The sequence below is a fragment of the Armigeres subalbatus genome, chromosome 3 (assembly GCF_024139115.2).
Source record: "Armigeres subalbatus isolate Guangzhou_Male chromosome 3, GZ_Asu_2, whole genome shotgun sequence".
Classification (NCBI taxonomy): Eukaryota; Metazoa; Arthropoda; class Insecta; order Diptera; family Culicidae; genus Armigeres; species Armigeres subalbatus.
Window position 1 is genome coordinate 168,552,355 of NC_085141.1, and position 16,993 is coordinate 168,569,347.

At 39.2% G+C, this 16,993-nt stretch overlaps 2 protein-coding genes across 7 annotated transcripts in view; both read right to left on the reverse strand.

Moving 5' to 3' along the window:
• The window catches only part of LOC134224944 (histidine-rich glycoprotein-like), an 80,537-nt gene extending 72,318 nt beyond the window's left edge, over positions 1-8,219 (reverse strand). The window contains exon 1 of the mRNA XM_062704598.1: positions 8,106-8,219. Coding sequence (XP_062560582.1) covers positions 8,106-8,107 — 2 coding nt within the window. The 5' untranslated portion in view covers positions 8,108-8,219. The remainder of the gene's footprint in view (positions 1-8,105) is intronic.
• Positions 1-16,993, reverse strand: part of LOC134224943 (zwei Ig domain protein zig-8-like) — a 951,761-nt gene that overhangs the window by 519,693 nt on the left and 415,075 nt on the right. The window lies entirely within an intron of this gene.

A 16,993-nucleotide genomic window follows, 5' to 3' on the forward strand; every position in this document is an offset into this window, starting at 1 on the left:
AGAAAATAACTCAGTGAAACCTCAGCAAATAGAAACTAATTTATGTACGACGAAGCAATAAGCTGGCCCAGGAATAGTCTTCCCGACAGAGGCAATGTCGCAGAAATGGCCAGTCGTCGTTATCGCCGTCGACGACGGGTTTCGCTGCCACTAGTGAAATATGACCCCCGGATGTTATAGGACTTGAGGTTTTCGTAAGCCTTCCATCCTTTCTTCGTTTGTGGCTCACACCCACAACAAGCCTCGATTGTCACCGAATCCAAATGGAACGTCCAACCGCAATGTTGACGGCGACGACGACGACGACAACCATGACGAATAGGGCAATGAGATACGGCGTATCAATTTTGTTGACGCTTGCAAATGTCCCTGCGGTAAATAAACCCATGGACATGGAACAGCAATTGACTGTAGCAAATGATTTCAGGATCGAGTGCAACTTTTGTTTGCGGTAGGGAAAGGGCCAATACAGTGTGCTATGGGTTTTCAGTGTGATGTTTAATTATTCAGTTAGTGTAGTTTATGGAAAATTATTATCGGAAGAGTATTCAAATACTTTCTTTGTTACTTGCTACGATGCTTATCTAAAAAATATAAAAAAATAGTTGGATAAATAACGTGGAAGCCTGGCAAAGGTAAAGCAACAGATTTATAACAGGCCGTGTTACTTAGTTATAAGCTTTTTTGAAACAGATCCTGTTATAAATTGTGTCCCATTAGTAGTTGAAATAACTGAAAATTATAACAAACCAAAATAATGAAACATATCCTGTTATTAATTTAATAAAATCTTTATTCAAAACGAAAGGCGATTACTAATTATATCAACAGTTGATATTACTACCTGACGTTGTTAAAACTTTGATATTATTTTGTTTTGTCATCCTGGTCGGAAATGGCAAAGAGTGGAATTGGTCTCAAAAACATTTGTTTTTTGATTTTTTTTATTGTTTACAGCCTTCATGACTGAAAAAATTTCCCATGAAATGCATTCAAGCAGAACGAAAATCTTCATGAGCCACTTTTGTAGCATTTTGACAAGATAATGACGGCTTTGGCAGGGGGGGAATGACGGCTTTGGCAGGTTTTGTTCTATTATTGACAGGGTTTTTTTTTATGACTGACTAAGTTCAAATTTGGCCTAAACATTCTTTGCATATCAAAGAATATTGTGGCCAAATTTCATAAAATTTGGTCGACAAACCCCCCCTCAAGTGCCGAATCATATTTTCCCTTGGATACATTATCAACCTTTTCCCCCAAAATGCGTTTTATGACTCGAACCATGTAGAAAATATTCTATTGGGAAACCCATTCCCGATTATAAGATTACTTAGAGTAAGTAAGGAAAATTAACTAATTTCTAATGCATCCAAACAAGATGAAAATAAATAGTTCACAATGTTCCATGAGTCAACCACAACAATAAAGTTTTATTGTTCTTTATTGTAGAAATTAATCCCGTCCGTTAGGGAGCATTGCGTTCGGTGCAGGCGTTGAATTGTGAACCATCAACTCCCACGCCTCGTATGCCGCACAAGCTGAAAGATTTATCCACTTTGGTTTCAGGTGAGTTCAGTTTGTAGCGTAGAGGCGAAGCTTGTGCCACCGCACAGGAGTCAACCGCAACGAAACTGGAAACCACCGAGTACAAATACTAACGCAAATGCCAGGCTGAAAATGTTAATCATAGCTTTCTGCCCAAGGCACTTTACGGGGTTCGGATCTTATTTCCGTTCTGTGCAGCAATCGGTGAAATAATTATTTAACTGTAGTGAGTGTAATTCTTGTTTGAGATCCTTCTGCCTATATCAAAGGACGAAAATCTCCTCCAGACAGAAAATGTCGCCTAACCCTATATGGAAACCGTGCGCTCAGAATCCGTACCGGGCCTAGCCAAGCGAGCAGAACAAAGTCGGCAACAAAGTGCCAACCTCCTCGGCTGACTTTCAGTTTTCAACGGCAGGTGTTCTTGGGAAACAACATACAAAGTGAAATCAACACTAATTCTCCGTAATCCGATTTTTCATTTTGGGAAACAAGCACCACGGAAAACAATATGAATGAATACGGGAAGGGGTTTGCTTCTCGTGTCGCATTACTGCCGCTACAATCTCGGTTGGGAAACTGCTTCTATGGGAAAATCTCGGGCGCGTCACAGCTCGCTTCGGTCGGAGAGAAGAGCAACGGCCGGGCCGTTTGCGAGTGTGACAAGATCCCCGTAAGATTGGAACGACATTTTCAAATGAGAAAAGCAGATAAATCCGTCTCACTTTTGGAAACTTTGTTAGGCACAAACGTATGCAATATGTATATGGTGATAAACATGCAAACATCAAACGGTATAAGTCGAGGGAATAAAGGGGGATCCTAGATTTTGTCTCCAGTGTTGTAGTTTGTTGGTATGCTTTCACAAAAAGGGTAAGGAGACGTCAGGTAATTCCGTCCATCGTCATAGGGGCTACAACCAACGAAAGCAACGTCTATTTGCTAGAACTTCACTATAGCGGAACGTTTATCCTGATCCTACGATTTGGTACGGATAAGTTTGGCAAAAAAGTGTCTCTTTTATTGGTTTTTGGGACTATGACGAAAGGACGAATATGCCTACTAGGGTTGCTCAAATTAGTATGGGAAAAGCTTTTTTCATTTTTTTTGATGGGCCGCCCTCTTATTCGGTTCTGTTTGATGCCCTGATGCTCTGGACAAAATTTCAGCCAAATCGGTCAACGTTTGGGCGGTGCTAGACTCGTTGGAAGTTTATATGGATAAATGTATGCAGAAACATCCAAAAACAGTAAATTGCAGCTGGACTACACAACTTACCATGAAGAACTATTATACTCATTCAGATCTTGGAGAGTTTAATACAGAATGTTATGCAAAAAACCGCGAGAAGATTCGAGTTTGTCCGGCTAAGTTATTAGCATTTCTCTGCAGTGGGGTTTGAGTAAATTTCGTTTCTTTTACCTTTGAAAAGAAATAAATTCACCCCTACAACACTCCAGTAAAATGCTAATATCTTTGCGTCATAAACTCGAATCTTCTCGCGGTTTTCAGCATAATATTCTATATATTTTTTATTTTATTGAATGAGTATCATGGTTCTTGATCGTAAATTGTGCCGTCCAACTGCAAATCACTGTTTTTGGATGTTTTTGCATACATTTGTCCATATAAACTTCCAACGAGCTTAGCACTGCCCAAACGTTGACCGATTTGGCTGAAATTTTGTCCAGAGTATCAGGGCATCAATTAGAACCGAATAAGAGGGCGGCCCATCAAAAAAAAAATTGAAAAAGTGTTTTTTGAGCCACCCTAATGCCTACCCTAATAGTTTGAAGTGTACCCACATTCAATGGATTTTTTAAAATTTTCTTTGGCATACCAAATTTCAAAAACATTAATTTCGAGAACGTAGGTTGCACACTGGTACAGTTTTCAATTATTTATGCTCAGGACATTCCCTGAAAAACTCCTTAAGCCTCATGCGGTTTCAAACAATTCCGTTTTGGCTCAAATTCCGAACATGACTCATATTCCGAACACTCGCTTTTATATGGCCGTTTTTGGCTTTATTCGTGTAATTTTTTTCATAGACTCTTAAATTCGTTTGTAATCTTGATCCTGAGTGAAGGAAAGCGATGAAAATGTCAGTATGAGGGTGCTAAACGCTAGTGTTCGGAGTATGAGTCATGTTCGAGATTTGAGCCAAAACGGTATCCATGGATCAGATGCTTGTGCTGAGGAATGTAGATGCGATTTTAATCCTGTAACAAAGAAAAAGTCGTGTCATGTACGACCTTTATGATTTCTATTCTTCTTCTTTTTTTGTTTTAAATCTGTCCGCTCACTGCACTCAAGGAAATTGAAGCATTGCACGCATAATCGCACATACCTACTTGCTGATTTTTGTCTCATTAAATTCTTTTGCCACATATGTAGGTGTTGTCTAGCACATTTTTCATAGAACAACATATTCAAAATATGTGCCACTGTTATACCTTTCCCCCGTTCACATTTGCCGAGTGAAAAAATAAAACGAAGATGCGCAGCGTGTTTTCTTTCCAGATTCCATTCAAGTTAAACATTTTGCCATCCACGTCAGCTTCCTACATTTGTAAGTGTTTTCATCATTAAAAGCATAGGGAGTTTAATGATCAACATGATATAATAAACATTACCTACACGGGAAACGTTTGAGCAAGATGCAGCTGAAAAACTAATGGCAATGATCCCAATATAGTAAATCCTTGACGAGCTGTTTGCTTTGGATTCCGAAGGCAACTCGACGGGCATCTTACTGGATGTTGTAGCCTTTGGCTGAGCCGCCACGCATAATTTCTGTAGAAGGTGAGGATAGCTTGCAGTGCAGAGGAGGAGTGCATAGACGAATAGGACATTCGAATCTATGTCAGGTTGCTGAGGGGTGTTCAAGGCGTTGTTGTTCTATGTTTCCTAGCAATACTTTTCTTCAACAACAAAATTACGTAGCACAAGGTGGTAGTAAATATGTATTCATTGCTTATATTTTCTGAATAGCGTATGCATGCTGAGTAGCAAAATATATTTCTAGATATTTAAAAAAGCATGGATAAAGTGTTAAAATCTCTTTATAAAGAAAACCCAGATTAATCCACCTACAGTGAAATTTTTATATCTATGTAGGGGAACTGTTCCATTTTCCATCTCACTGAACATATATTCATCTCATCGCAAAACAGAGAAATACAGCACCAATCTCGTCGCTTCTTTTTGCTAACACGCGTGCTTACTGATAAAAAATCACAAAAATAAGAAAAATGAAAAATCACAAAAATAAGAAACAAACCAAATTCCTTTTCATCGCTTTGTTTTTGATGGGATGGAAATAGGAGCTATGGGATGAAGTGCCGAACCGTTCCCCTACAAATAAACATACAGCTTTTGAAAGTTGACTTCATTTTTACAATGTCTTCTTGGTTTTGGTCCAATCCATCCGGAATGGGTAAATGCGTGAAAATATTCTTGAAAATTGCTATATTTGCTTTTTGCAATAAAATTCAAATGTTGCATGTTTTATTTAGCTTTGTGTGATATAAATGCAAAATTCATCTAGGTGGTCCAAAATATGAGCCCGGTCCAAAATACAGCCGTTGCACTAATCGCACATACTTGCTAATTTTTGTTTCATTAAATTCTTTTGCCACATAGGTATACCTTTTACAACGATACGCATAAGCTTTTATTTGTGTTCGGCATATTTTACATAGAACAATATATTCAAAAGATTTGCCACTGTTATACCTTTCCCCCGTTCACATTTGCCGAGTGAAAAAATTAAACGCAGATGTGCAGCGTGTTTTCTTTCCAGATTCCTCCTGGACATCTTGCCATCCTCGTCAGCTTCCTACATTTGTAAGTGTTTTCATCATTAAAAGCATAGTGAGTTTAATGATCAATCTAATATAATAAACATTACCTACACAAGAAACGATTGAACAAGAAACAGCTGAAAAACTAATGACAATGATCCCAATCAAGCAAATCCTTGACGCGATGTTTGCTTTGGATTCCGAAGGCAACTAGACGGGCATCTCACTGGATGTTGTAGCCTTTGGCTGAGCAGCCACGCATAATTTTTGTAGAAGGTAAGGCTAGCTTGCAGTGCAGAGGAGGAGTGCATAGATGAATAGGGCATTCGAATCTATGTCAGGTTGCTGAAGGAGATGTGTTCAAGGCGTTGTTTTTTCTGTGTTTCCTAGCAATACTTTTCTTCAACAACAAAATCACGTAGCACAAGGTGGTTTTAAATATGTATATTCATTGCTTATAGGGTTTTTTATCGCATTCCCGGCCTAACATGCATACGACTGCATTATTTAATTGATATTTATAACAGGAAGCAAGTTTTCCTGAATTTCGTGGGCCTTTCAATACTGCAATGGGGTTCACTTTTTAAGAAATAGCTGTTTTTGTTCAATGTCGTTTTAAAGAGCTTTTATTTGATTTAAATTTACGAGGTGTAGCACGTATTCCAGTTACAGCGATTGCCTTTCCGACATATTTCAATTCAATTCCCGCCATAAGCGATTTTCACTCAATCTCTCAACATCTTAATCTCTCATTCTCTCTCGGACGGTAGAAAATGCAACGAAAACAAAAATATGCACGTTTCACGAAAACGTGATGCCAGATGGTATTATTCATGATATTTTTTATTTGGTTTATTTGGTATATTTAAAACAATTTATGAACAATTGTCAGCGGGGGTGAGGAGAGGGGGGGGGGGGGTTGTCTATCACAAACCGACCAAAACTTGTCCACATGGTATGTTTTTTTTTTCGTGACGAACTCTTCGACTTCGGTGTTCTCGTCCAGGTCTTTAACCCTTAGATTCACCTCCATTGTGAGTGCCCTCACCTTGACCGTCTCGCCTAGGACTTCCACCGCCTACTTCTTGTAGACGGCGCCCTTTTGCGAGACGCCCCGCTTTAGCTCGAGGATCATTTCGCCCATCCGGGTACGTCTTATTCGACGTACGTCGGCGCCGAGTTCACCGAGCTTGACGTCACTCCTCATCGCCTTCAAGACGTCCGAGTACTTAGCCTCGTCCGTTTTGATGACTAGGGTATCGCCCCTGGAGCAATTGGCACCTACCCTAGACTTCTTGCTACCCTCATTCGCCTGGGCCTTCTTTTCGGCCCTTGACGTCTGCGGTTTCCTCTTGTTCTTGACCAGGGTCCAGGAGGCGTCATCCCCCTATATTTCCCTGGTCTGGGGTGGCTGAGAGCTCTCAGCCTGCCGTAACCCCTTACCATCGTCTTTCCTGGGTGGACGGACCTTTCCAGGTCCTTCCTCCCCGGTTTTGGAGGTACCTGGCCAGGGTTCAGCTTCCCAGCCCCACTACCCTTGTTCGGGGTAGTAACTCTCCGCGTTTTGGAGCGGCCCCCAGGGAGCTCATCCCCTGGAGACTGTCTCCCCCGTTTTTGTGTCTGCTTCGTTGGAACAGTCACCTCCGACGTACCCGCAAATACTTGAGCCTAAGTCTGGGTAGACTTTGGCACCACCGTCTTCGCTGGCACGCCCTCGGTCGGTTCGACCTTGCCCAAATCCGCGAATTCTTGGGTCTCAGTCTGGGTAGACCTCGACTCCACAGATTTCACGGGTTCGCACTTGGGCGTCCCGACCGCCGTTTCCAGCTTGGCGTCCAACATCGACTTTCGAAGTTTCAGCAAGCTCCTCTTGAGTTCCTTACTGATATTATGCTTCGATGACGCAAAGTCGATGATGGCTTCCAGCTGTTCCGTCGCCACCTCGAAGGCCGAAAGCCCATCGCGTTTGCGGCTCATCGCTTTCACAAGCCATGGGCCGTCTATAACTTCTACCGGCGGAGCCACATGGTATATGGACAGCCCCTAATGTATGCATACTGAGTAGCAAAATGTATGTATTTATTATGAAAAAATGTATTTGTTAAAAAAACATGAATAAAGTGTGTCTCCTACATTTGTTAACTATAATACCTCGGGTTGAATATCTCTTTATAAAGCAACCCCAGAATAATCCACTTACAGTGACATTTTGACCCATACTTAATCATATAGAAATATTTTCAGAATCCAGTATTATAAACGAGATAAAACTACTCAACTTCCCACGGCGATTGAACGTGTGAGGTCAAACCAATTGCCTACCAAAAGGCAGATTTCATGAGTTAAGTGACAAAATAACGAGTGATATCGCAGCGTGATAACGAATGACAGCATAACGCGTGATATCGGCACTCGTTGGAATGAATAGCTATTTTAACATGTTAAGTATATTTCGTAACACTGGTAGTATACTCTAATTTTGACGTGGAACCACATCTATTTTTTCTATATTAGGGTACAATTTACGATTGCAAAAAATCTACAAACGTCGTGAAATTATGATAGACTTTGATCGTGCGAATATCTCAGCCGTTTCTAGTTGGATTTTGAATTTTCTTGGACCATTCGATCAGGGAAGAGTCAACGCTTCACACCCGATGTACACATTTATCACGCGTTTTTTTTTTCAAGAAACGGGATTTATGCCGTTTATTCAGACATATTTTGGGATTTACACGGGTGTTTGATTACATTAGCTGATTCGCCTCTAAGATGTAGTAGATCGGAGCCCTTGCAGTTTGTTATGTTCGGTGTACACTGCTAGCACTATGCATGTTTGCGGAGATCTTCTTCACAGCCAATAACGTACACTACTCTTGTCACTAGAACACGTACCGCATACTTGGAGGTTCAATAACATGCACTTTATTCTTATTATATTAAAATTTACTTAAATTATTTCATCAACTTATAATTAAACATAGAACATTCAATGAATATTCACATAGCTCCGACGTAAACGTAGATGACGACGACGATAACAACGACGACGACGAGGTAACGCATCTCACTTCGATGGTGATCTAATCTGCACTGCTGGTCTGCTATTGATTTGCTCGGCCGCTCGTATCCCATCTATCTAGTACTAGTCGACCCGGCAGACGTTGTCCTGCATAGTAGGCGAGAATGTGCGTTCCGAACTGCCCATGCAAAGTTCGCATAGAAATCACAATTTTAGTTTTTCACGATTTGCTCAACTTTACTCGTAATTTTCGTATTGGGAAATATCATATAAACCCGTCGGAAACTATAACGAATGTTTCTGCTGAAGAAATGAAAAAAATCCATGCAGCCGTTTTCGAGTTATGCGGATACGAACACAGACCATTTCATTTTTATATATAAGATTGTAACCATCCCAACACACAATCGAAACCGTGTAAGTCACTACAGCCGACCGCGTGCTTGCATGTGTTGTTTTTTTTAATATTTACAGTCAGGCCTCTGGACTGATCTCAGAAGAGATTTCGGGACGATTCCGGTTGCTGAGATAACAACCGGAATTATACGCACGTGTGAAAACTGACTCCTCCGCGTGAAAACTGACTCCAATGTGGTGCAATATTTATATATGGTTATTAACTATTGAAAACTTGCTAGCAGCTGAGCAATTTCTATCTCCTATTAAGTTAATAATAAGATGATATTGATTGTACTTATCACAAAGAAACGTGGCTCCGTAAAGTGTTATTCACGCCTGAGCCTACCAAATGAACGAACTTGAAAACAAAAACAGCTTAACAATCGGTGTCGGTGAATCAGTCAATCTCGTAAGTGCATCGCAAGCTTCTTCTTCCATAGCACTACATTCCAACTTGAACTTGGACTGCTTTTCAACCTAGTAATCTACATAATAGCATTTCTTTAGTTATTAATTGAAAACTTTCTATGCCCACCTTTGCATTAGTATGTTTCTTGTGTGGCAAAGTCAATGGATAACACTATACCCAGGGTGTCGAGGATGTTTCCCACCGGAAAACATCCTAGATCGGATCAAGAATCGATCTCACCATGTCCGGATTCTGCGCTTTTTTTTCGCAAGGCTAACTGGAAACCTCAAGCCAGCATAGACGTCAAATTAATGCAACTTACGGAGTTTTTAGCTGGTACGGTTCATTTCTGCTAGCGTGTAAGTTTTCTCTCACGTTTTCTCTCTAAAGCTTGGGGCGTTTGACGGCAGCTTCTCGCTTACGTCTATTAAAACTTTCTTCGGCTCGTTTTTGCCGATTCCCAGATGTCTGCCGGAGTAAACGCAAAGCCCGACGCAATTCACATGAAGGATAATAATTATTATCAATAAACAGTCAAAGTTCTTTGTCGCGTCGTGTTGCATCGCGTCTACTTTGACTTCCTCCATAGGATGACCACCAAACGCCGTTGACAGCCCAGCTTTAACGATAGGCTTTTCTGAGCCTATGGAGGTTTAGACTGACTCAGTGGCGGGTGCTTAGTCTATGTTTTAGTTTGCGTCGGTGATGGTTGCAGCGGTACACTATCAGGCAGGGTTGTGCTGAATCATTCTCAGGCAGGGTTGTGCTGAATCATTCTCATACAATAATTATTGGAATTATCATTTGAAAACTTCTCAACTGTGAAAAGTGCGCGAGTTGTCATCGGTGATAAGTTTTCAAATTTTGGAATCGATTATCATTTAAATGAAATGTAAACCTAACTAATACCAATTTAATGTCAACAATGAAGTTCAATCGGATGTTTGGCATTGTGTTTTGGTGTTATGTAGGAAAATATGTTCAAAAAGTAGCATTTACCAATGCTTCGAATCGAGATACAATTATCGAACTATTCTCGCTCTCTATTTATTAATTGATAATTTGGATATGTGATCGCTTGACAGTGTTGTTCATCCCCGATCAGGGTTTGCAGAAATCGCTCTCATTAAATAACGAACAACGATAAAAGAGAGGCAAAAACTGTTCCGAAACATAACAAGCCATGATAACAAATTTATCAAACTTGTATACAAGTGTGAAAACACTCCTCGCTCCTTTCGTGTTGGTTACTGCACAGATGTGTAGAACAAGTTGAAATGCATCATTAGAGCCAGTGCTCCCCGCATTTGGAGCTTTCTAAAAGAAATTTATCATGGGGTATAGCATCCCGAATCAGCTCTCTATCATGACAGCTTGCGAAAAAAAATTCTCGCGGTATGCTATACGGAAGAAATAAACTACCCAATAGTGAGTTTAATTCACCCAACCTCGAACATCCGTACGGGAAGCCAAAAGTGAGTAAGTAGGGTCGAAGTAGTTTGCCTTTACTCCCATGTTAAAAAAGTACCCAACGGAAAAATAACTTACCCAAATGTAAGTTTAATTCACTCAATTTCGACCTCAGGTAATAAAACTCAACATTGGCTTCCCGTATTGAACTGGCGTCGTTGGATGGTTTGGCTCTTTTGTTTTTGACAATGAAAGAAAGAGTGGATGAAAGAGAAGAGAAAAAATAACTCAAAAGTAAGTTTAAAAATACTCAATTTTGGGTACTTTTTTTCTTCCGTGTACATATCGTATATGTATACAGAGATGATAAGTAAGAGACTTGCTCTTTCTCTTTACACGCTTAAAATCAATAACACAGAGATATGTTTGCTTCACACAAAACGGACCTAATACAGAACAACACCTAGATGAGCGACAGTTACATAGCCACAAAAATAGCTCATAAGGTTTTATTGAAGCTTGGATTTCAATATTTTGAACATTATTTGGTTTCTCATTAAACAAGGAATCTGTACAAACGTTTACATGTTAAAAAGGACCGTTATCACGACCGTACGAGACATTTCTGTGCCTGTGTAACTGTCGCTGTAACTGTCGTGAAGCAAACACATCTCTGTGTTATTGATTTTAAGCGTGTAGGATTAAATCACTGTCCCCGATTATTTGAAAATTTCATTTTCATCATCATTTTTAAATGTTGGTCTAAAAATAATATACACCACCAGGGTTTGTAATTCTCACTCAATCTCAGGTGCACAGGATAATCAACGAAAACAGATTCACCCTGGGCTTGAAAAACGCTTGCTGGTCTCATCGAACAGAAAAGTCGAAAACCAGGGGTGACATTGCGCATCTCGAATCGAATCACTCGATTCGTACGTTTTTGCATTCGTTTCGAAAAAAATGCGGCATTATGTATTTCGTTCGACTTCATTTAGTCGCAGTACAAGATTTCGAATGGTGCTGTACTAGCTCAATCGAGTATGTTCTGTCAAACGAAATGTTAACAGAGAGAATTAGAGATAACTGTCTCCGTGTTTATTATGCCGCCCGCTGGAGAGACAACCTTCAGCGCACTGCGAATGTGAGTAAACAAAGAGAATAAGAGTAATTTCATCTGCGTGTAGCATGTTGCCTGTTGGAAAGGCATCCTTCAGGGCATGAATTGGCAGTTAATTTATGAACAAGCAAATCGTGCTCAATGACTATAAAAGCAATATTATTTATTGAGCAGTTGAAACCGATTAAAACATTATGCCGATACGACATGTTTTATAAATTGAGATATAGTTACGACACAAATTATAAGTTTTATTATTAATTGCATATTATTCGGCAACTCGGCCGTACGAAAACAATTTTTTTTTGTTAAATGTCTTGGCTGTGCATATGCACAACACATGTTTCTAAATGGACAAATTGATATGAAATTTGCGGAAAAGAATCCACGTGTCTAGGAGGCACTCGAACCCTCAACCTCCTACTCTCTAGATAGGCGTGATACCCCCTACACAACAAGACCACTTAAAGGTCACATTTGCGGAAAAGCCATCATAATCCAAATTCCAACCTCAACCTCTGTTAGCTCTTTTTGAAAATTGAATATCTTTCGGATGCTTGATTTGTCCAATCTTCACATGTGCTTTACTGTTGTATATCCACTGTCAAGCGAGTGCACATTGTTTATTAATCGAGAGGATCCCAATCTATGCCCCCAACAACGGGCTGGGCGGATTTGTGCCAAAGGCTTGCTCGGCTAAAGCATTTGATTACTTTGATTGCTCTAATTGTAATCAAGTGTCGGTCTTCCACCGTCATTAGTCGTCTGAGTACACGAGACCGCATGCGTAGACCAATCAAACTCATCAAATGCTTTAGCATTTATTATATTTATTCGAGTTTATGCCACAGACCCAATTTTGGGCTAAATAATTTAAAGCTAAAGAAGGATTCGATAATAAATTACTTTGATGTTTCCATGTGTTTTAGTTAAATGCACTTGGGTCATCTCTTGCGCGTTTTTTAATTTTTTATTTTAAGACTCAACTATGTTTACGTAGATTTTGGAATATATACGTTTTTACGCAGATTTTCCCCATAGATTTTTCACGAAATCGTCAAGAAATACGTGAAAACTGCAAAAAAACGATTTAAGTCTTTTTTACGAGGATTTCGGGATAATTAGAGATTGCATATTGTCTGGAAACTATAAAAGTAGGTATACTAATGACATTTTTTCCTTCAAGATACAATATTGAAACATTTATTCTCTTCCCGTAGAGAAATAATAACAAATATAATAAAAAAACTTCCAGCAAGAAATGACTCTCGAACAACATTCGAAAGCTATAAAGGTGACGAGTGATTTTCATTCGACTTGAGTCGTTTTTCAGTGTGCTATCGAGTCTCCATAATGCCAAAACATCTCGTTATTCTTGTACCTCCTCGAGCATACTCGAACGATGAGTCGTTTTCGAGATCGAATCGAAAGCCGTAATGCCAAACATGTTCGACTCGATAGAATTACGTTCGAATCAAGATGCACAATGCCACCCCAGTACATTACATGCAACTATACGTAGTTCAACGTCACCTTTGCGTACAACCCGATGGGGCTGCACCTTTGAGTTTTTCATAGACCTCGATATAAAATAATCCAGAAGTAATTTAATCGGTCCATTTCGCACATAACGATATCCACCAACACATTCGACATTTGCTCTCAGATAGACCCCGCGCTGATCGATGGGTGATATCTTTTGAATGTTACAGTCGTGAGGTCCTACAGAGACAAACATTCGGAGGTACTTCTAAGGGTTGGTTCACAAATCACGTAACACAATAATCGGAGTTTTTGACCCCCTCCCTCCCCCTTGTAACAAAAAGTAACATTTTGTATACCCCCTTCCTCCCCCATGTAAAGCCTTCTTCACACCTCCCGTGAACATGAACTTGAACAAACTGTTTTTTGATAATAACTCCCTAATGTTTGACTGAATCGTGAGGGAAACATATTGAAATGAAACGAAGAAACAGAAAACAATTCGATAGGTACAAAAAAACATGCAAAATATTGATAACATTGATTTTATAAGCACTCCACGGTCATGCATCAGGGGCCTCATTGCGCATCTCCTTTCGACAGCACTTTCGTATGACAGTTTGCATAGTTTGCTCGTTTCGAGTCGAGGTGCGCAATGTAAATGCCGCAATGTTTTCACCGTAGAATTGTAGTGACGGTGAATTCACCTAAGTTGTTCGCAAGTGTAAATGCGTCGGTGAACGTGAACGGTGGACTGTGATGAAAATGAATAACTATCTCTATCATCGCTGTTTGCGTTCGTTTGTTTTGTGCGTTGCCATAAGAATTATCGTTTCACTATGAACTATTTTGTTTCTGTTCGTACCTACATTGAATAACTGAAATGGGATATCAAAACGATGATATAGTTTTGGAATATATAATTGGGCAGGCAATCCCAAAAAACGCAGACAAACTTGTTCCCATGAAGAAAAGAAAACTGAATTGGCCAAGCAAGTGCAAAATTGTTCCTGTTTGTGGGATAAAAAGAACAAGTTCCACATAAATTCAGTGAAACCTAATGCTGCTTGGGAAATATCGCACAGACAATGAATATTTCAGGTTAGTTTTGTATGTAATACACACAGGCTATATACCTCAATGCTTTAAACCAACTTGGGAAACTTTCCATACTAATTGAAATTTCAATAAAAAAATAGAAATTATCAAAATTTATTAATGCTCATGTATTTATTATCAAAATAAATAATATTAATATATTAAAATATTCTACAAACCTGATAAAACAATTTTGAGCTTTCCATGAAACTAAAATTTTAATAATTTTCTTAATGAATTAATATTTCCAAAATTGATAATAATATTTATCTTAGTTTATGAAAAGCTACGAGTTTATTATTTGTTTCATTATAAATAATTTAAAATTTCCATGGATCAGATAAAAAACCCGTACCTTTTCATAAACTAAGACAAATATCAATAATAATATTATCTATCTTTTTTTTCACTTTATAAAAAAGAAATTCAACCCAAGGATGTATTGTATTTATTTTATTATTGTTGATGATTTCTTCAAACTACTGCCGTGCTTCGAGGTGGCAATAGTGGTGACGCACTATGACACTCCTGCCACTCACTCGCTCGCTGCTGAAGCAGAACACCCACTATCCTACCGAAGTAGGGACACTCCCCATGAAAATCGGCACTCTCTGCGCTACTGTGCGCTTTGTGCAGCAAACGGTCGCTTTGATAGGACCTGCTTGCAGAAACATATGTAACTTTTTGTAGAGGTTTAACAGATCCCACTGCCAAACCCCACCACGTCCTAAGCAGGCCCCCTAACTCGCAGAGGCCGTGGGGAGGAGTCGTAAAGCCCTTGGACATAGTCCCTGCTGCCCTCAGTCCGTGTGTATGTGTGTGCGTATGCGTGTGTGTACACGAAAACCGAAAAACATTAGTCACTTTTTCGTATACTAATTCTTAACCGATTTTCTCGCAAGTTGCATTCGACTTGGGACAAACCCTAGTTGATCACTATTCAATTTATTCACGATTGGTCAATGCGTTCAAAAGTTATGAAAAAAAGGTTGTTTTAAATCATATAAGCTTGGTAGCTATAAAGCGTTTGCAGGAGCCGTAATGTAGGCTATTATTTATGACTAGTTTATTTGTGGACGCAATAGCGCCCGTGGCAAGTGTTTTTTTATTTTTAAGAGTGATATATTCTTTTCTGCATTTAAAAAAAATCAAAATTTTCAACGTCTGTTGTCTGTGATTTTTTTCATCAAATGCTGTGTCTGGTTATCTAAGGTTGTCACTGGTTTTGTTCTCTGCATTTAATAGTAAAAAAGAATTGAAGTGTCAAATATTTTATTTTTTGTGAGAATTTCCCTCGCGTGCTGCGTCTGGTTGGCTAGTCACCGGACAGACAAACAGGGCTATTATATATATGATGTGTATCACAATGAGACGAAACCAAACGATTGAATCGAGAAAGGCATCGTCACCGATAGGTGGACTAATATGGGTTTTATTGAAATCATTCTAATTTTCGTTTGATTTTTCGTTGGCTTTTATCGGTGAGTACATACAACTAGCGATGTCAGCTATACGCTAGGAGAAATGTCAAAAAAGAAAAAGTAGAATCACGAAAAAGAATTCCACAGCGAGATATGAAATGTAATTCTTTAAATATTTTTAAAAATTTGAAAATAATATGTACTTGAAAATAATTTTAAGCGCCGGGTAAGACTTTTGATTATCTACATTGTAAATATATTTATTTGATTGTTCATGATAATAAATGTTTTTCACGAACTGAGCCCGGAAAAGGTACTATTTTTGATGGTTTTCGAATTTTTAACATCGTATAATAAATCATTTTCAAAAAAAAATCAGCTTGTAATTTTTAAAATTATTATGAATTCCGTTGGCTATACCTTGCCGTGGTAAATTTTAGTGATTCTACTTTTTCTCTGATGACAGCATTCATCCGGTTCTCCTAGCCCATTGTCGTGAGTCCAAGAAGTTATACGGACTGCTCAGCAACGCCGGCAAAATAATTACTTTGATCGAGAGTGACAGTAACTAACGGACAAGATTATTGCTGCCAGGAAAATGCCATTGGCGGGGGGAAGGGCCGTTTGGTCGAAAGCCATTCGGTCAAAAGTTGTTTTGCCGAATATGTCATTTGCCAGAGACCCATCTGACCAAAGATATTTGGTTAGGTAAAAATGTCGTTTGGTCAAATAGATCGTTAGTCGAAAATTTTGTTACACAGAGCCGGTTATTTGGCCGAAATGGTCATATCGCAGAAAAAACCATTTGGCCGAAAAAGTCATCAAGCCAAACGGGTCATATAGTCGAGAATATCATTCGGCTAATGAGAAGGGAGAAGTGATAATTGAAAAGTAAGAAGTGAGACATCTCCCTGCTCATTTATCACTTATCACTTCTCACTGTGGGAAATGATAAGTGTGAAGTATGATGTGAGAAAAGGGAAATGAGAGGTGAGAAATGGAGAAAGAGAAGTTAGATATCACTTATCACTCCTCATTTCTTAACACTTATAATGAAAGTCTAACGTCTTACATCTTACTCATCATTCCTAATTTTTCACTTCTTAATTCTCGCTGTGAAAAGTTAGTAGTGTGAAGTGCAAAATGAGAAATGAGAAATAAAGAACTTCATTTCTCTCTTCTCATTCCTCACTTGTTACTTTCCATCAGATTAGACCCTGATCACACGTGGTATTCAATTCGAGACACCCTCTTGTTTCCTGAAGGTATGGGAACAAC